Below are 20854 nucleotides of genomic sequence, written 5' to 3'. Positions count from 1 at the left end.
AGCAGGATTAGGTCATGTAACCCTTCAAGCCTGCTCCACCATTCAATAAGATAATGGCTGAACTTTTCATCGACTGAATCAAAAATTCAATTTGAGTATATGAATTCTGATTTTTAATAAAATTTCTGAAACAAAAATTACCTTGTTCACTTTCAGGGATGGATCAGCTTCTGCAACTTACTACTTTGAAGAGAAATCTAAAACAGTCAATGAAGTGGGAGAATCTACTTCATTCACCATCCCAGCACTTCCTTTTGATCAGTTACAGCAGAAATGGCTTTATTACAAACCACTTAAAGCAGGAGAAGTAGAATTCCCATTACGGAATGTCCAGGTAAGGCAGTATGAAATTGTTCCCACTCACTGGGTAAATTACTTCTGTTGTGATTGCCTCTCATTAATAGTTTTAACCAATTCCATTTAACTCTTTAATTATTCAGTGACAAAGTACTAAATTTCTCTTAACGGCTGGGATTCTCCCCAAAAAATTCTAAGTGTTGAATTTGTGTGAAAACTGGAGTAAATCACGCTGTTTTTTTCAGCGGGAGTTTCAAAAAGAATCTCCCACACTCTGTGCACTGCTGAGTGCCCTAGCGTGAATCATGCTGAAATTCAGTGAGCGGGGCCTATCCCCACTGGAGAGACCGGCAGCATAGTGCTGAGGGGGCCACTGCGCATGTGCTGATCTGTCAGCGCCAAGATCGGCGCATGCGGAATGGCCCATGTCTGCCAGCCTCCAGATTGCTGGCCAGCTCAATCGCTGGCCAGCCCGTGACCCCCGCATCACCAGTCTTGTGCACCCTCCCCCCCCCCCCCCCCCCCCAATGCATGCTCAGTCCCAGCCTCGATTCCCCCACCCTGACAATGTGCACCTCCCCAGCCCCAATTGCTGGCCTTTCTCCCTCTGTCGCTCAGCCTGATTGCAGTGGGGCTTTGCCCCCTTGGCACAGCCCAATGGGCAGTGCCAGGGGGCACAGGCTGGCACTGCCAAGATACCAATGCCCAGGAGACATGCTGGGGGGCCCCCGATTGACCCCCTTCACTCAAGCAGGGTCAGGCTGCTGGCTCCCTGAAAGTGGAGAGCTACTGTAAACCCCGCTGGAGTAAAATATTCCTGGTGGGGTGGGGGGGCGGTGGAGGCCCGATAATCATATTTAAATTAACATTTTAAATAGTTTACGCAGCTCCCCGCCAATTTCCGGCACAGATGTGAGCCGCCAGAAATCCGGTGCTGGAAGATGCTATCGGGGCGGGATGCCCAGCGCAGATCCCGCGCATTGGGTACCGCTTGAATCTCTCGGCCCGATCTGCTAAAAGATTAGCGCAGCGGGATGGGGAATCACCCTCAATATCTTTAATTATTTCAGTACCTAAAACTATTCAGGTAGGTTAATCACTGCACCGAGACTTGGCAGGGTTTTCTATATGTTGAAAAGTATTACTTGATAATGTTTATTTTTCTGAAACCATTTTGAAGTAGCCATTGTTCTCAATTAGTTTGTTGTTTGTAATTTGCAGGTACATCAGAGAGCAGAAGAGTGCATCAGGGCTTTGAAACTACTCACTCATATAAACATGGGGAAGCCAGTCCACAATGTATTTCCACTAACATTTGATTTCACTAAAATGAAGGTATGAACATATTTTAGCATGGATTATTAACAGGGAGAACACATGGTCAAATCCTGCTGTGGCAATTTGAATATTTAAATTTTTTTCAACTGTAAATGAAAAAGACAAATCTTCCTACAGACTTTCTTGGTTTACTGTCCTCTTAGGAAAGGAAACTTGCTGTCCTCTGCCAGTCAGCACTATAGGTGTCCGGTCCTGTATAGTAACAAGTTGCACATTCTTACCGCTCCGAGTAAAGGTTTTTCCTGAATTCCTTCATGGATTTATTGGTGACTATCTTATTTACAGTTCCTAGTTTTATTCTCCCACATAAGTGGAAACATCTTCTCTGCATCTATCTTATCAAACACCTTCATAATTTTAAGGACTTCTATCAGGTCCTAACTCAATTTGCTGTTTTCTGGAGAAAGATGCAGTTGTCCAGCCTTTCCTGATAGCTGTTTTCTTTAGTGCTTCTATATCCTTTTTTGTAATGTCTCAGGGCAACCAGGAATAAAAAATAACATCCGGCCTTGCCAGCAATACCCACATCTGATGATTTTTATAGGTGCTGCTTCTGGTCATTATATGCATGAGGGAGCAAACACATTTATAGTGTTCTGGCCAAGAGAAAATGTGTGTTCCGTGATTGGAGTTTTTGAAAATACTTGGCACGGGCAGATTTAAAACTGTTCTGCTCAAAATTTTCTGTGTTTTTCTTTTAAACTTGCCAATAACATCCTATAAATTGTAATACCAAACAATTGTACTTGCTAAGAACCTCGCTGATGTTAGATGTGAGGGTATCCCAAAACCCAGAAGGATAACTTGGAGCACCAGTTCGTAATTCTTTATTGCATTTTGGTATAATGTGAGAAAAGATATGCAAACCAGTGAAGAAAGTATTGAAAGTTTTTCATAGAAGACATACAATGAGTATCAGTAGACCACTGAATAATGTGTTTTCATATTCATCAGGCCTAGCAATGGTTTAGTTTGCAGCCAAAGTTTCACAGCTTGTATCTTTAATTAATAATAAATTGAAGTTCACGTAAACCATCTGTTCTGGCAAGCAGCACTCTTGTAAGTTTTCAAAACAATCAAGCCCTGAGTCATATTGGCAATAAACCAACATCAGAAATTGCACATGCTTTTTAAATAGCTGTATTTGTAGTGAATGTAGGCTAGTACTATAAACACCAACTACATGTTCAGACATTAGCTGAATAGTAACTGTGAATGGGAAGTAATATAAAGAAGGTACTTTTTTTCAGAGTACTCCCCTGCATTACGAACAGCAAATGATGCAAAAACCTTGATTGAATTTTAAGGGCTGCACAAAGACTCATCGGGTCCCAGACACTCCTCTCGACTAGGGCGTTCCTGTGATGGCACTGAGGGAGGGTGATTTCACTGTTCCATTGAAACAATTAAGGCCATGACCTTGAGCTGGCTGGAAAAACAGTTTTAGTTAGATGTTGTGTAACTCCAGTAGCTCAAGTGTTTTTCACCTAGAAAACAGTAAACACCTTAAAGGAAATGCACTAATCATTGATTATATGCAAGAGATTCAAAATAAGATACCTCAAAGACAATGCTATTGCATATTTTAAAATCGTAACATAGTATTTTTTGAGCTTTAATAAACCACTTTTTTTGTAGGATTCTCTCAATCTGCATAAAGTAGCTATTATGGGCCACTCATTTGGTGGAGCTACAGTTATTGATTCACTCAGTAAAGAGCTTCAGTTTGGGTAAGTTATATTAAATCTGGTACAACATAAAGTGAAATTTATTGGTAGAAAAGGTCTTAAGTATTCTAAGGTGACAAGGATATCCTACAATATTCTATTTACTAATAGATCATTTAGACTTCAATAAATGTGTTTTAAGCTATATTTCATTATCTCATTGTCTCAATAACATTGCTAAATGTCAAGTATATAACTTCATTATAAAATATTTAAAAATTGGTTGAAATATGTAATTGGTTGAAGTGTGTAGATGGAGATTATCAGTTGTGTGATATAAATATCTCAGGGAAAACTGACCACAACTCAGGAGTCAAAAGCAAAATACTGCACGTGGTGGAAATCTGAACTGAAAACAGAAACAGAAAATGCGAGAAATACTCAGTGGGTCAGGCAGTAACTGTAGAGAGAGTAACTGAGCTCAAGTTGATAATCTGTCATCAAAACTTTTCCAGCATTTTCTGATTTTTATTTTAAATAACTCATGAGCTCGTGCGTATAGGACGTAATGGCTGAAATTCTCTGGCTGTTCATGCCAGTGGCATTCTCTGGTCCCGCTGCGGTGAATGGAGATTTGGCTGAGCACCAAATGCTCTGTTCTCACTTGCAGCTGAGGCAGGGCATGAACGGCCAGAGGATTCCAGCTAATCTATTCAAACTGCACGAATGCTTAAAAATTACAGACTTTTCAAGCCTGATTTTCCACAAGTGGCAATGTTTATCCTATGAATTTACTTGCATGATATATTTATACCACTCCAAAAGTATAATTTGTAAGTTTTTGTGGCCAAACCATATTCACAATATAGGATAAACCTTTCTCAAGTTATTTCATTATTTAAGAAAAAAATAAAAGTTCGACCTTTTGCTTTATGGAGCTGAATTTTACAGGCTCCCATGGGGCATGTTTTCAGTGGTTGCGGTGGGGGGGGGAGGTTGGCATTTAAATACAAGGAGTGGCGAGCCCATGATCTTCTTGCCCACCCTGACGTACTCCATAATACTGTTGGAAGCTGAAATTGGCAATGCACCCACCATATGTAAACAAATTATGAAAGGTCAATTGAGCTTATTAACCTGGCAATTGACCTCAGTATTAAACTGCTCATGTCATGATATGGTTGGCACAGGCAGGCAGCAGTGGGAAGCCCATTCTTTCAAAAAAGTTTTTGAAAGTTGGGAAACGGGTCAACCCCTAAAGACAGTAACCCCCTTTCTTCCTTCTTGCCTGCATTGCAAAACACACCTCCACTCCCCATTCCTTCTCTAAGGTGCCTGATCCCTCCCCACCCAATACATTGGGCCCGATTTTACCAAAACTTTGTGCCCGAAATCATGGTAAAGTTGGGCGTTGGGTCTAAAACGCAGTCCAGACCCGACCCAAGGCCAATCGCGCCTTTATCAACGGCCGATCTGGTGCGCGTCCAAATCGGCCAGCGGTCCGATTTAAATGCATTTGCATGCATTTAAATCGGCATAATGAAGCCTGCGCCCAACGTACCCAAGGATTCCCACTTTACGAGGCTCCGATCCGATCGGCGCCCGCGCATTTACCGTGTTGCTGAATTCAAGTCTGATAGGGCTTCAACTCAGCAACTGAACCACCGAATCGCCCCCGACCACCCTTTGGACCACCCCGGCAGCCCACCTCCCCCGGATTGGACCAACCTGGGATGCAGGCCCCGCCAGCAGCCCCCCCCCCCCCTCCATCCCCCCGGGATTGGACTCCCCGGGCCCCCGAACTAGCTTGCATGCTGGTGTCCGTCGAAAGCATCTTGCGATCCTGGATCCTGGCCTTGCTCCGGGGGTCCTGATGGGTAGGGTGACGTCTCTTCACTGAAGGGGGGGTGGGGGGGGAGGAGGAATGTGACATCTCATCCCTGAGAGAAGGGGGGATGTGACTTCTCTTCCCTGAGGGTGGGGGTAGGGGGGGATGTGACGTCTCTGCCCCTGGGGGCCCACCCCCCCCCTCAGGGAAGAGACATCACATCCCCCCCCCCCGCCCTCAGGGAGGAGATGTCAGATCCCCCCCCTAACCCACCCCCCCCCTCCCTCAGGGAAGAGACGTCACGTTCACCCCCCCCCAGGGAAGAGACATCACATCCCCCCCCCCACCCCCCGCCTCAGGGAAGAGACGTCAGATCCCCCCCCCCCCCCCCCTCAGGGAAGAGACGCCACATCCCCCCCTCCCCCTCCTCAGGGAAGAGATGTCATCGCCCCCCCCGTCCTCCCCAAGGGAAGAGACATCACATCCACCCCCCCCCCCCCTCAGGGAAGAGACGTCACATCCCCTCCCCTCCCCCCCCCCCCCCCCCCCTCAGGGAAGAGATGTCACACCCCCCCCCCCCCCCGCCCCCCCCCGTGCCCCCCCAGGGAAGGGACATCACATACCCCCCCCCACTCAGGGAAGAGACGTCAGATCCCCCCCCCCTCAGGGAAGCGATGTCAGATCCCGCCCCCCCCCCCCCCCCCTCTCAGGGAAGAGATGTCAGATCCCACCCCCCCCCCCCCCCACCAGTGAAAGTCAAAGGCAGCACAGACAGCAGTGCTGTCAGCACTGCCTTTGACTTTCGCGCTCGGGCGCGCTGAGTGCTATCGGCTTCGAACTGCGCATGTGCAGTTCGGTGCTCCGACAGATGCAAATGCGCTAGGCCCCGCCCACTGGACGCGCGCTGAAAAAAGGCGTATGGGGGCGCTGGAGCGCGGCTGCTGGGCGCGGGTCTGATTTACGACCTCACCCAGCACTTAGAGCCGATTTGGTAAAATCGGCCCCATTGACTTGCCTGAATCTGGTATGGATTGGGGCCTTCATCCTGAGCCTTGCAGTCCCAGCAGTGGCCATTCCTGAACTGTGGGACTGCAAGAGCTCCTGGCCAATCAGATTAGCTGGCAGCACCTGAGAGTCAGACTTCCTTGCAGCGATAGGTGCAAGTCCAACACTTACTAAAAAACTTGACTTCATTCTCAAAGTTACAGTGCGCAGAGAGGTCGGCGTAAACCCGAATCCATCTCCTTGCTTCCTTCAAAAACCAAAATCAAATTGAACCCAATTCACGGTCCCCATAAGAGAGACAAACAAGGTCCAAGCTGACCAGAAAAGACATTGCACCCTATCTTGGGCTTGATCTGACATTTGATCTTAGCTGTTACACACTTACCTAGTTCCTAGTTGCTGACACTTCCTGTCTATTATCGCTGCCGGACAGAGCTTTTCTACGTTGGTTGGTTTCCAACCGACTTTTAAGTCAGAGCGGGCTCAGCAGTTCCTCCTCTCCACGCCCCCACTCCCCTCCTCAAACAATCTGTAAATAATGTATGAGTCAGAAGCTTACAAAAATCAAAATATTGCAAATGCTGGATATCTTAAATAAAACACAAAATGCAGGAAAATCTTAGCAGGTCCGGTAACATCTGTGATGAGAAGCAAGTAGGGAGAGGGATTTTTCTCCCTCTCCGTGGTGTGTTTCACAGCAGCGGGAGGCGGTGCGCCGCTCAGTGGGAGCTTACAGCCCTGTTGTTGTCAACAGGGTTTCCCGTTGAACGCACCCCTTTTCCACTGGAAAATCCATGGCTGGGGCGCACCGTCGATGGGACCTTAAGATCCCGCCAATGTGAACAGCAGCAAGATTTTGGAAAGGGTAACCCTTTCAAGCCAATGATATTCACCAAATGTTCAGGTCACATGGAAATGGTTCCACAGTGGACAATGCAGGATGGTCAACTGTGGTATAAAGTTCCATTCCTGAAACCATCTGTGAGAAGGAGATGACTCTGGTGAAATTAAATGAGAACTACCGTCACAAGTTACTTTCAAAAGGGCTTATTCTTAGTTATCGATAAATTGTCGTCAATGAAAGGTCTTATTAAATGTCATGTTTTAATATATTTGTAACTGGAAGGAGTAATTTGGTTCAGCCTGTTTTGCTGGAGAGATTCTCGCTCTTTCTAATTTGATCAAAACATTTCACATCAGTGGTGGGGGGGGGGAGATTGGGATGGTGGGAGGGAAATTTGGACGGAGGGATGGGAGGGAGATTGGGACTGGCAGTGGGGGGAGGGAGGGGAAATTGGGACTGCCGGGGTTGTGGGGGGGGGGGGGGCGGTGGTTTGCTGTGCTGGCCAGCAATCAGGAAGCCGGCAATACGGGGCTACTGCGCATGTGCCGATCTCTGCTCTGACAGATCGGCGCATGCACAGTGGCCCACTCAGCTCTGCTGCCGGCCTCTTCAGTGGGAATAGGCTCCACCCCCTGATTTTTTCATGATATTCATGCTAGTGTGTGGGAGATTAATTTTGAAAGTCGCACTGAAAAAACAAGCGGGATTTACTCCAGTTTTTATGCGAATGAGACACTTAGAATTTTTTGGGCAGAATCCCACCCCAAGTGTCAAACAGATCTATTAATTTGCCTGTGGCTGGGCAAGCATCTGCTGAATATGTTAATAATACTATTTGTAAGGATCATTAACTATTGTGCACTACATTTGTTCTTATACATAGATGTGGAGTGGTACTAGATGCATGGATGTTCCCACTGGAGGATGACATATATACAAAGGTACAGAAGCCAATACTCTTCATCAACTCAGAAAAATTCCAATGGGCTACAAATATCCTGAAAATGAAAAAGTTGGATTCAAACACAATATCACGAAAGATGATTACAATCATGTGAGTAAAAGTGTAAGTAAAGGTCAACCTAACACAAATCAGTGAATCAAATTATCCAGTTCAATAGCATCTGCTAAATCAAGAACAATGCTCATAATTGTTTTTGGAAGATTTTGGATGATTAAACAAAGTCCCAAAATTTCCTAGTCTTTATAAGACTAAAAGCAATTTTTGCTAACTAGCTGGAATCCTGAACATGTTGGCAAAATATTGGCGAGAATGGACTTGATTGAACTGTGATGCAGATTACTATAACCCAATTTAACAATGTTGTAATATTCTAATTTAACTCCCTTCATTATTGTGATTTTAAAAAACTTGAGCAGCAATTGTGGCCTCTTTATGAATTCTACATCTTTGCTGTGCAAATGATCCAGATAAGACATTGAATAAAGAGAATTAATCCCAAACAGATAACAAGAATTCCCAGTCCCCTGTTACCTAGAAGAGTGTTTATTTCTCCCCCTTCTCATCACATCACAAATCATGGATTCTGGGTTCAAGAATAGAGGGTTTAGACTGGCTTTTAATGTCATCTCTGAGTCAGAAGATCATGGGTACAAGTCCCACTCCAAGAACGTGAACTTCAGGTTTTTAGGTTTCCAGATCACCAACAACCTGTCCTGGTCCGCCCCATGCCTACACTATAGTTAAGAAAGCCCACCAACGCCTCTACTTTCTCAGAAGACTAAGGAAATTTGGCATGTCAGCTACGACACTCACCAACTTTTACAGATGCACCATAGAAAGCATTTTTTCTGGTTGTATCACAGCTTGGTATGGCTCCTGCTTTGCCCAAGACCGCAAGAAACTACAAAAGGTCATAAATGTAGCGCAGTCCATCACGCACACCAGCCTCCCACCCATTCTACACTTCCCACTGCCTCGGAAAAGCAGCCAGCATAATTAAAGATCCCACGTACCCTGGACATTCTCTCTCTTCCACCTTCTTCTGTCGGGAAAAAGATACAAAAGTCTGAGGTCACGTACCAACCGACTCAAGAACAGCTTCTTCCCTGCTGCCATCAGACTTTTGAATGGACCTACCTCGCACTAAGTTGATCTTTCTCTGCACCCCAGCTATGACTGTAACACTACATTCTGCACTCTCTCCTTTCCTTCTCTATGAACGGTATGCTTTGTATAGCATGCAAGAAACAATATGTTTCAGTGTACTCTAATACATGTGACAATAATAAATCAAAGTGAATGCACAGGCCCCTTTGTGGTCAATGGCAAATAAATGATGCTCACCGTTCATTAGATTTACACCTGCCCAATTACTTTTTGTGGATGTTTGAGCCAGTAGCTTACGGTCATCAGGCAGCTGAAATAGTGTGTCCTGTACAGGGAGTCAGACAAGTAACCGTGTGACTCCCCAACCCATCAAATTAAAGAATCCTCAGTGAGAAGTGCAGAATCTAAACCAGGAAATGTAAATTATAATATTTAATTTATAAAATTGCATACAGAAAGCAAAATAGAGAAAGAAGAATGGAATTGAGAGCAAATAGACAAAGTTGTAAAACAAAATCTAAAATTTGATGCAATGAGATTCCACGCCTGTAAAAGTCAACTTGCAGTGCCAGTGAGGTTGTCAGTCATCAAGACTTACTAGATTAAAAGATCACTTACACTTTAATGGACAAGTTCTAACTTGGGCATGTTTATCCAAATTCATATCTTTCATGTTTTTGAATGCCGAGTCTGATCAGCATGAGTATAGCAAAGCTATGTGAAGGACTGGGGCAACTAGAACAAAAACTTCCAGATTTCTATTTTAAACTGTGCATGTATGAATATCAGAAGCTGTTATCTGATTTTTTTCTACAAAGATGTTGAATGCTGATTGCTGTACCCTTAATCATAATGTAAAGATCATGACACAATTGGAGATGAACCTTTTAGGATAGAACTTAAGCAATGGGTGCTGTCTTTTTCAACGAAATGTTGAAACCTATTACTGATAAAAACAGCTTCTGTCTATAATGTACTTTAATGCAATAAAACATCTCAAGGTACTTCATAGAAACATAGAAACCCTACAGTGCAGAAGGAGGCCATTCGGCCCATCGAGTCTGCACCGACCACAATCCCACCCAGGCCCTCCCCCCACATATTTTACCCGCTAATCCCTCTAACCTACGCATCCCAGGACTCTAAGGGACAATTTTTAACCTGGCCAATCAACCTAACCCGCACATCTTTGGACTGTGGGAGGAAACCGGAGCACCCGGAGGAAACCCACGCAGACAGGAGGAGAATGTGCAAACTCCACGCAGACAGTGACCCGAGCCGGGAATCGAACCCGGGATCCTGGAGCTGTGAAGCAGCAGTGCTAACCACTGTGCTACCGTGCCGCCCCATTCACTGAAGCATTATAAAACAAAATTGGAGTCATATCTACCACAAAGTAAGATGGTTGTGGTTAGTCATCTCCAATTGTGTCATGATCTTTACATTATGATTTAGGGTACAGCAATCAGCGTTCAACATTTTTATAGAAAAAATCAGATAGCAGCGTCTGATATTCATACATGCACAGTTTTAAATTAGAAATCTGGAAGTTTTTGTTCTAGTTGCCCCAGTCCTTCACACTTCTCACTGAGGATTCTTTAGTTTGATGGGTTGAGGAGTCACACTGTTACTTGTCTGAATCCCTGTACAGGACACACTATTTCAGCTGCCTGATGACTGGGGTGCAGAGAAAGATCAACTTAGTGCGAGGTAGGTCCATTCAAAAGTCTGATGGCAGCAGGAAAGAAGCTGTTCTTGAGTCGGTTGGTACGTGACCTCAGACGTTTGTATCTTTTTCCCGACAGAAGGAGGTGGAAGAGAGAATGTCCAGGGTGCGTGGGATCTTTAATTATGCTAGCTGCTTTTCCAGGTCATCAGTGCAGGAGTTCCTCTGGATAGTGTCCGAGGCCCAACCGTCTTCAGCTGCTTCATCATTGACCTTCCTTCCATCATATGGTCAGAAGTGGGGATGTTCGCTGATGATTGCACAATGTTCTGCACCATTCACGACTCCTCAGATACTGAAGCAATCCATGTCCAAATGCAGCAAGACCTGGGGGGGAGTTTTACCATTTTGAGTCTAAGTGCCGGATCTGGGCGTCAAATAGATCCACGCCTGGAATCCTCTTTGCAGCACGCCCATACAGGTTTTGCCGGCTCCGGCCCGATCCGTGCTCTGGGTGGGGCTTAGCGCTGGTGGACTGATCGGAGCTCTGAACTGCGCATGTGCAGTTCAAAAAAATCTGACCGCGCCCGGGTGCAAAAAAAAAGCAGAAAGCGAAGAGAGCGGCTCTCTGACGGTCATCCTCTGGTCGGGGGGTGGGGGAGGGGATGACCAATCATCCCCTGTGGGGGGAGGAGGAGAGGGGGTGTGACGTCTCATCCCCTGGTCGGGGGGGGTTCCGCTGCCTGTCTGCGGCCGATCCCTCCTGGCACCATCACTGGTTCACTACCAGCCACAGCCATCTCTCCCGCTCTCTCACACCTGCAGGGAAGAGTAATCTGTGGCTGGTAGTGAACCAGTGATGGTGCCAGGAGGGATCGGCCGTAGACAGGCAGCGGAACCCCCCCCCGACCAAAAGATGAGACGTCACACCCCCTCTCCTCCCCCCCCCCCCCCCCAGGGGATGATTGGTCACACCCCCTCTCTTCCTCCTCCCCCCCTCTCTCTCCCCCCCCCCCCCCCCTCTCTCCCTCCCCTCCCCCCCCCCCCCCCCCCCCAGGGGATGAGACGTCACACACCTTCCCCTCCTCCCCCCCCCCCCCCCCCCTCCCCCAGGGGATGAGATGTCACATCCCCTCTCCTCCCACCCCCCTCCCGCCCCGACCAGAGGATGACCTGGGTCAGGGAGCCATTGCAGGCTCTGACCCCGCTCTTCGGAGGCTGCAGCAGCGACTTCAGACTTTTATTTTGCAGGTCGGTAACAGCGCGGACGCGGATTGGGCCTGAAGACAGTAAAGTGGGATTTGGCGGTAGAGTTGGGCGTGCGGTTCATTAAGTCGATTTAAATGTATGCAAATGCATTTAAATCGTCGGGCCGCCCGATTCGGGCGTGCGCCGGACCCGCGCCCAAATCGGGTGTCGGTAAAACCGCGATCTGTTCGGATTTGGGTGCGGATCGCGTTAAAGGCCCGACGCCCAACTTTACCGCGAAGTTTTGGTAAAATCAGGCCCCTGGACAATATCCAGGTTTGGACTGACAAGTAATATTTATGGCACACAAGTGCCAGACAATAAATGTTTCCAACAAGAGAGAATCTAACTATCACCCCTTGACATTTAATGGCACTATCATTGCTGAATTCCTCACTGTCAACATTCTCGAGGTTGCCCTTGACTAGAAACTGAACTGAACTAACCAAATAAATACTGTGGTTACAAGAGCACGTCAGAGGCTATGAATCCTGCGGTAAGTAACCCACCTCCTGACTCCCACAAGCCTGTCCACAATCTACAATGCAGAAGTCATGTGTGATGGAATACTCTGCTCTTGCCTGGATGGGTGTAGCTCAGCTTGACACCATCCAGGACAAAGCCCACTTAATTGTACCCCTTCCACTAATATTCACTCCCTGCATGACCAATGCACACTAGCAGCATTGTTCGCTTTCTAGAAGACGCACTGCAGGAAATAACAAGGCTCCTTGGACAGCACCTTCCAAACCCACGTCACCACAATCTAGAAGGACAAGGGCAGCAGAAACATGGAAACACCAACATCTGGAAGTTCCCCTCTAAGCCACTCATCAGCCTGACTTTGAAATTCATCAAAATCCTAGTACTCCCGCCCTAACAGCACTGTGGATCTATCTACACAGTAAGAGTTTTAACAACACCAGGTTAAAGTCCAACAGGTTTATTTGGTTGCAAATGCCATTGGCTTTCGGAGTGCTGCTCCTTCGTCAGATGGAGTGGATATCTGCTCTCAAACAGGGTATACAGAGACACAAAATCAAGTTACAGAATACTGATTAGAATGCGAATCCCTACAGCCAACCAGGTCTTAAAGATGCAGACAATGTGAATGGAGGGAGCATTAAGCACAGGTTAAAGAGATGTGTATTGTCTCCAGACAGGACAGCCAGTGAGATTCTGCAAGCCTAGGAGGCAAGCTGTGAGGGTTACTGATAGTGTGACATAAACCCAAGATCCCGGTTTAGGCCGTCCTCATGTGTGCGGAACTTGGCTATCAGTTTCTGCTCAGCGACTCTGCGCTGTCGTGTGTCGTGAAGGCTGCCTTGGAGAACGCTTACCCGAAGATCAGAGGCTGAATGCCCGTGACCACTGAAGTGCTCCCCCACAGGAAGAGAACAGTCTTGCCTGGTGATTGTCGAGCGGTGTTCATTCATCCGTTGTCGTAGCGTCTGCATTGTTTCCTCCTCCGGAAGGCCGCTGCCCTCCACTTGACATGTATGCCCAAGCCATCAGGAGGTGCGTCAACACCAAATTCATCAGCTGCACTCACAAGACAACCGCGAACATCACCCAAGCACAATGCAACGCCATCCATGCTCTCAAGACCAACCGCAACATTGTCATCAAACCAGCAGACAAAGGAGGGGCCATCGTCACACTGAGCAGAACGGATTACTGCAAAGAAGTGTACCGACAACTGAACAACGAGGAACACTACAGACAGTTACCCACAGATCCGACCAAAGAACACACCCGTCAACTCAACACTCTGATCAAGACCTTTGATCCGGAGCTTCAAAGCACCCTCCGTGCTCTCATCCCACGTACTCCCCGCGTTAGAGATCTCTACTGCCTCCCGAAGATACAGAAGGCAAACACGCCCGGCCGTCCCATCGTATCGGGCAATGGGACCCTGTGCGAGAACCTCTCCGGCTATGTCGAGGGCATCCTGAAACCTATTGTACAAAGAACCCCCAGCTTTTGTCGTGACACGACGGACTTCCTACAGAAACTCAACACATATGGAGCAGTTGAACCAGGAGCACTCCTCGTCTCAATGGATGTCTCGGCACTCTACACCAGCATCCCCCACGATGATGGCATTGCTGCAACAGCCTCAGTACTCAACGCCGACAACTGCCAGTTTCCAGATGCAATTTTACAACTCATCCGCTTCATCCTGGACTACAATGTCTTCACCTTCAACAACCAGTTCTTCATCCAGACACACGAAACAGCCATGGGGACCAAATTCGCACCTCAATATGCCAACATCTTCATGCACAGGTTCGAACAAGACTTCTTCACCGCACAGGACCTTCAACCGATGCTATACACTAGATACATCGATGACATTTTCTTCCTTTGGAGTCATGGTGAACAATTACTGAAACAACTATATGATGACATCAACAAGTTCCATCCCACCATCAGACTCACCATGGACTACTCTCCGGAATCGGTTGCATTCTTGGACACACGCATCTCCATTAAGAACGGTCACCTCAGCACCTCACTGTCCCGCAAGCCCACGGATAACCTCACAATGCTCCACTTCTCCAGCTTCCAACCTAACACGTTAAAGAAGCCATCCCCTACGGACAAGCCCTCCGTATACACAGGATCTGCTCGGATGAGGAGGATTGCAACAGCCACCTCCAGACGCTGAAAGATGCCCTCATAAGAACAGGATATGGCGCTCCACTCATCGATCAACAGTTCCGACCCGCCACAGCGAAAAACCGCACCGACCTCCTCAGAAGACAAACACGGGACACAGTGGACAGAGTACCCTTCGTCGTCCAGTACTTCCCCGGAGCGGAGAAGCTACGACATCTCCTCCGGAGCCTTCAACATGTCATTGATGAAGGCGAACATCTCGCCAAGGCCATCCCCACACCCCCAATTCTTGCCTTCAAACAACCGCACAACCTCAAACAGACCATTGTCCACAGCAAACTACCCAGCCTTCAGGAGAACAGTGACCACGACACCACACAACCCTGCCACAGCAACCTCTGCAAGATATGCCGGATCGTCGACACGAATGCCATCATCTCACGTGAGAACACCATGTACCAGGTACACGGTACCTACTCTTGCAACTCGGCCAACGTTGTCTACCTGATACGCTGCAGGAAAGGATGTCCCGAGGCATGGTACATTGGGGAAACCATGCAGACGCCACGACAACGGATGAATGATCACCGCTCGACAATCACCAGGCAAGATTGTTCTCTTCCTGTGGGGGAGCACTTCAGCGGTCACGGGCATTCAGCCTCTGATCTTCGGGTAAGCGTTCTCCAAGGCAGCCTTCACGACACACGACAGTGCAGAGTCGCTGAGCAGAAACTGATAGCCAAGTTCCGCACACATGAGGACGGCCTAAACCGGGATCTTGGGTTTATGTCACACTATCAGTAACCCCCACAGTTTGCCTCCTGGACTTGCAGAATCTCACTGGCTGTCCTGTCTGGAGACAATACACATCTCTTTAACCCGTGCTTAATGCTCCCTCCATTCACATTGTCTGTATCTTTAAGACCTGGTTGGCTGTAGGGATTCGCATTCTAATCAGTATTCTGTAACTTGATTTTGTGTCTCTGTATGCCCTGTTTGAGAGCAGATATCTACTCCATCTGACGAAGGAGCAGCGCTCCGAAAGCTAATGGCATTTGCTACCAAATAAACCTGTTGGACTTTAACCTGGTGTTGTTAAAACTCTTACTGTGTTTACCTCAGTCCAACGCCGGCATCTCCACATCAGATCTATCTTCACCACAGGAACTGCAGCGATTTAAGAAGGCAGCTCACTACCACCTTATCAACGCAATTAGGGATGGTAATAAATGCTGGCCTAGACTGTGAAGTCTACATTCCTTGAATGAATAAAAAATAATTTGGCATCAAACCACAAAAAACAATGTTAGGGCTGATGGCGAAAAACTTGGTCAAATAGATGAATCTTAAGGAATGACTTAAAGGAGAAAAGAGAAGTAGAGAGATTTAGGGAGAAAAATTCCAAGCTTTGATAGAGGTGTATAAAATGATGAAGGGGATAGATAGAGTGAACGTTCAAAGACTATTTCCTCGGGTGGATGGAGCTATTACAAGGGGGCATAACTATAGGGTTCGTGGTGGGAGATACAGGACGGACATCAGAGGTAGGTTCTTTACGCAGAGAGTGGTTGGGGTGTGGAATGGACTGCCTGCAGTGATAGTGGAGTCAGACACTTTAGAAACATTTAAGCGGTTATTGGATAGGCACATGGAGCACACCAGGATGATAGGGAGTGGGATAGCTTGATCTTGGTTTCAGATAAAGCTCGGCACAACATCGTGGGCCGAAGGGCCTGTTCTGTGCTGTACTGTTCTATGTTCTATGTTCTTATGGCCGAGACAGCAGACCACATAGTTATTAATGATGAAACAATCATATCAGGTAGCAAGAAGCCAAAATTCAAGGAGCACAGATATCTTGGAGGATTTGGTGCTGGAGGAAATTATCGAGATAGGGAGAGGGCAAAACCATAGAGGGACTTGAAAACAGGATAAGGATTTGAAAATTGAGCGGCTGCATGATCAGAAGTCTGTATAAGTCAGTGAGCACAAGTGGTGGGTAAACATGACTTGGTACAAAGTAAGGATACAGGCAGCAGAGTTTTGGAATGACCTCAAGTTTATGGAGAGTAGAATGTGGGAGGCCAGCCAAGAGTTGGAATCAAGAGGAAACAAAGCCATGGAGGGGGGGGGGTTGGAAGTAAATGAGCTGAAACAGGCACATTTACCGAGGTTGAAATAGGCAGTGATGCTGTGGAAATGTGATCAGAAACTCATTGAGGCCAAATAGGACACCCAAAGTTGCAAATTGTCTAGTTCAGCCTCAGACAGTTGGTGGGGTGAGGGGTGGAGTCAGTATCTAGGGAGCATAGTTTGCAGCAGCAACCAAGACAATAGCTTCTGATAATGTAGTAACAGTGGAAGAGTCACAAGAGATGGTGGTGAAGTAGAGCTGGGCATCATCAGCATCCATGTATAAAAAGCTGTGTTTTTAGATGATGACGCCAAGAGGCCCAAGGTGCTGCATGTTGATGATATGAGATGAGGAGAAATAGGAGGGCAGCAAGTGAGGTCATTGCAAGCGATACTCTGACTATGATTAGATAGATCAGAATGGACCCAGGTTAGTGCAGTTCCATGAGACAAATCTGGCATTCAATCATCAACTCTAAAATTAGGTGAACCTGCCTAACTGGTCATTAAACTCTTTTCTTTGTGTAAACTGGTTATCATAGTTTTTTTATTCATCCCTGGCTCCGCAAACTCAACTCTGGAGAAAGTGTCTTAGGTGGTTGGATTTTCAGTGAGGGGGCAGAGTGTTAACCAGAATCATGCCTGCCATCCATAGAAAGATTTGGGATATTAAGCCTTACAGTATAAATCTCATCCTAGTTTCTTTGTCTTCAGTTCTAACGAAGGGTCATCTGGACTCGAAACGTTGGCTCTATTCTCTCCTCACAGATGCTATCAGACCTGCTGAGATTTTCCAGCATTTTCTGTTTTTGTTTCAGGTTCTAGCATCCACAGTATTTTGTTTTTATTCATCAGCCATTTGTCTGTCATTCTGCAAGTCTATTTATGTCTATTGATTTGATATCATCCTCACTGTTTGCAATACCTCCCAAGTTTGGTATTATCTGAAAGTTTTGAAGATTTGCTCTATATTCCAATATCCAAGTCAACAACTATTTATCATTCTCCAATCTGGAAAAACAACCATTTACCATTTGTTTGTTCAATCTACAAGCATGACACCAACTTTTCTATCACTTGCCATTTCAATTCACCATCTTGCTCTCATGCCCACATGTCCTTCCTTAGCCTGCTGCATTGTTCCAGTGAAGCCCAGTGCAAACTGCTGGAACAGCATCTCACTTATTCTTTAGTTTTACTTTCACAGAGTGCTGACCTTTGTTCTGCTATTAACAGTTTCTGCTCTCTTACCTTTATGCCACTATCAGTACTTTCTTTAGTCCTGAACAGTACCATTAACTTGTCTTGTCTCATGCCCAAAACATTTTGTCCAATCTCTCGTAGCTCCCACCTATCCCTGACCTTGTACTTTGCTCTGGCTGCTCCACCCCCTCTTAAACAGTATAAAATCCATCACATTTCTCCCTCTCTTTCGGTCTGAAGAAGAGTCATAAGGACTTGAAATGTTAACAGGGGGATTCTCTGGCCTCCCTGCACTGTGTTTCTCGTGGTTGGAGGTGGCACACCGTTTGGTGACAGCGGGATCTTCTGGTCCCATTGCTGTCAATGGGATTTCCCATTAACTGAACTCCCACACCGGGAAATCCATGGCAGGGGTGCACCTTCGGCAGGACCAGAAGATCCCGTTGGCGTTAACAGCTGGAGCATTCTGCCCTTTGTTTCTCTCTCTCCACAGATGCTGCCAGACCTGCTGACTTTTTCCTGCATTTTCTGTTTTTATTTCATTTACCATGGCTCACTGTTATCTCTCCTTAAACCAGCTTTTTTTATTCTAAGTTGACATTGACCCTCCTATTCCATTAGCCTCAATTTTGTGAACCAATCTTTAATGGCTGGGGAATGGGATGCATGAGAAAAATATGTGTACTGTTATTTTTACTGTTGCATGACCCATAAAATGGGTGCAGCAAAAAAAACACATTGATTTGCAGTCACTATATTAACACAGTTACCTAAAATGCCATTTCCAAACTTTACAGCAAAGATAGCATTCTCTGTGGCTTTACAAAACACGACCTAGTATTTTTGAAGTGACAGAAAATCACATCAACATCTCCAGGTCGTCCATTTTAGAATGATAATTTGCTCTGCAAATGCACTATTTGTAGTCTGGTTTCCCCATAATATCTTCCAAATGCAATTATGAGTTTCATATTTGTGCCTCAATTTCTTTATCAAAGTTTGAAGAAATAACTTGATTTTTTTAACCAATAATGTTCCTTGTTTATTTCAATCTGAATTTATTTGTAGTTTGCAATATGTTGTAGAATATTCGTAAAGGTTAATGTTCATTAATGGCTGTATTTATGTTCAACTCACACCATCTCAAGTCACTGGCATGACCGTATTTGATTATTAAATACAATTTTAGACAATAGTTTGCCCAGATATTATGTTTATATTTGTACATTTTGAACTCAAACTCAGTAACCATAATCAAGTGATTTGCAAACGTAGCTATTTTCTTAAAGGTACCTTAGTTTGTATGTGAATTGCAGAGGAATTGAAGTTCAAAATTAATTCCCTGCCTTGAGGTTTTTCCCTTCATACTTCTGTTCTTTATAGGGGAACAGTTCATCAGAGCTTCCCTGATTTCACATTTTTGACTGGCACTTTCCTTGGACGGCTATTTCAATTGAAAGGAACAATAGATCCACATATAGCTATTGATATTAGCAACAAAGCTTCTTTAGCATTCATGCAAAAACACTTGGGTAAGTAAAATATATGAATTATCAGTTACATATTTCAATTATAAACAGTTTTCTAATTTCAGATACTAGAAATATAAGGTAGTCATTTTATATAGTGGGGAACAATACAACAGTGATGGTCAGATTGATACGATTGATGCTATGCTAGAACACTGTGGACATACAGGTTGAGTTTCAGATGAGTAGTCATTGTAGATTGGTCTTGCGTGAAATTGAACTTTAGTCGTTTTAAAAGTATTAAACACACTGGTTTGTCTATCAGAAATAGTTTTCTTAAAGATGCAAAATGTTTAATGATGATTCATCTTTTAATTCTGCACCATGAAGTTCTATTATATTTTTGTGTGTGCATGAAATGAGTATGTATCTAAGAAATTAGGAGAAACACCTCCGGAAAAGGAGGTTTCCCATGCTGTCCATGGTAAAACAGCACTCCAGAAGTGAACCTCCAGCTGCAAGCTGCACAGACATTTCCCACTGTGACAGGAAGGAAGATTCACTATTTTACTTGAAATTATTTCAACTGTTTTAGGATTAATTTGGATATCAAATTTTATTTTCCAGGTCTTGAGAAAGACTTTGATCAATGGGACCCTCTTATTGACGGAAAAGGAGAACACATTATACCAGGCACAAATATTCATTTGCCATTATCAAATTCTGAACCTAATCAATGACTGTCAGCATTGAGTGTACTGCAGTAAAATAAATATTAAGTTAGTATGAACAGATTTATCTGCAGTGAACACTCGCCACTGTGCAGAACATTTGCTTTCTGAGCCTATTACAAATTGAATTTTTTAAAAATAGTGTCATCAGCCATATAACACAATTTACCTCCATAACTATTTCTGTTGCTTGTATGGAGATCCGTGAATCTTTTGGATAAATACTATAACATTCAAGTTAGGGGTCTCATAATCTTCTGAAACTATAAAACAGTGGGCTCCAAGTTGGAGTAACCTGAATAGTTGTATCTTTTTAAAAGTCTACTGTATTATCCTGAGCTTTTAAGGGTATGAAATAATACATTCAGCATTTGGACATTATACTCAACTGTTTAAAGCTATAATGCAGCATAGATCAGTCTTGCATGTTTCTTTAATAGTCCTACTGTTATAGTGAAACTTAAAGTTCACCTTTGGTTGAAACTTAAACCAAAGTATATAAGTTACGTTTTTGAAAATATCAGTGATTATTTTGCGCAAGTTTTCCTGAATTCCTTCAACGTCAAAATTATCTGCTTCTGAGTACTGCAAAAGGTGTCCCCAGACAGATTGGCGCATGCGCAGTGGCCCGCTCTGTGCGATGCGGCCGGCCTCTCCAGCGGGAATCCTGTTCCTGAAGTGCCATACAAGTTGTACATTTTCCTTGCCTGCTACAACAGTTTAATAGGGACA

The 20854-nt window shown here is 45.3% G+C and overlaps 1 protein-coding gene across 2 annotated transcripts in view; it reads left to right on the top strand.

Annotated features, from left to right (window-relative positions):
• Positions 1-20228, top strand: part of pla2g7 (phospholipase A2, group VII (platelet-activating factor acetylhydrolase, plasma)) — a 76297-nt gene extending 56069 nt beyond the window's left edge. For both annotated transcript variants that reach the window (XM_078213745.1, XM_078213744.1), the window contains exons 6-11: positions 157-334; positions 1519-1632; positions 3274-3365; positions 7863-8033; positions 19306-19454; positions 20019-20228. In XM_078213745.1, the coding sequence (XP_078069871.1) occupies positions 157-334; positions 1519-1632; positions 3274-3365; positions 7863-8033; positions 19306-19454; positions 20019-20131 (817 nt within the window). In that variant the 3' untranslated portion in view covers positions 20132-20228. The remainder of the gene's footprint in view (positions 1-156; positions 335-1518; positions 1633-3273; positions 3366-7862; positions 8034-19305; positions 19455-20018) is intronic.
• The last annotated feature ends 626 nt before the right edge of the window (positions 20229-20854 follow it).

The sequence above is a fragment of the Mustelus asterias genome, chromosome 5, assembly GCF_964213995.1.
Source record: "Mustelus asterias chromosome 5, sMusAst1.hap1.1, whole genome shotgun sequence".
Classification (NCBI taxonomy): Eukaryota; Metazoa; Chordata; class Chondrichthyes; order Carcharhiniformes; family Triakidae; genus Mustelus; species Mustelus asterias.
Note: the sequence above shows the minus strand (reverse complement) of the source record. Positions and strands in the feature narration are given on the sequence as shown.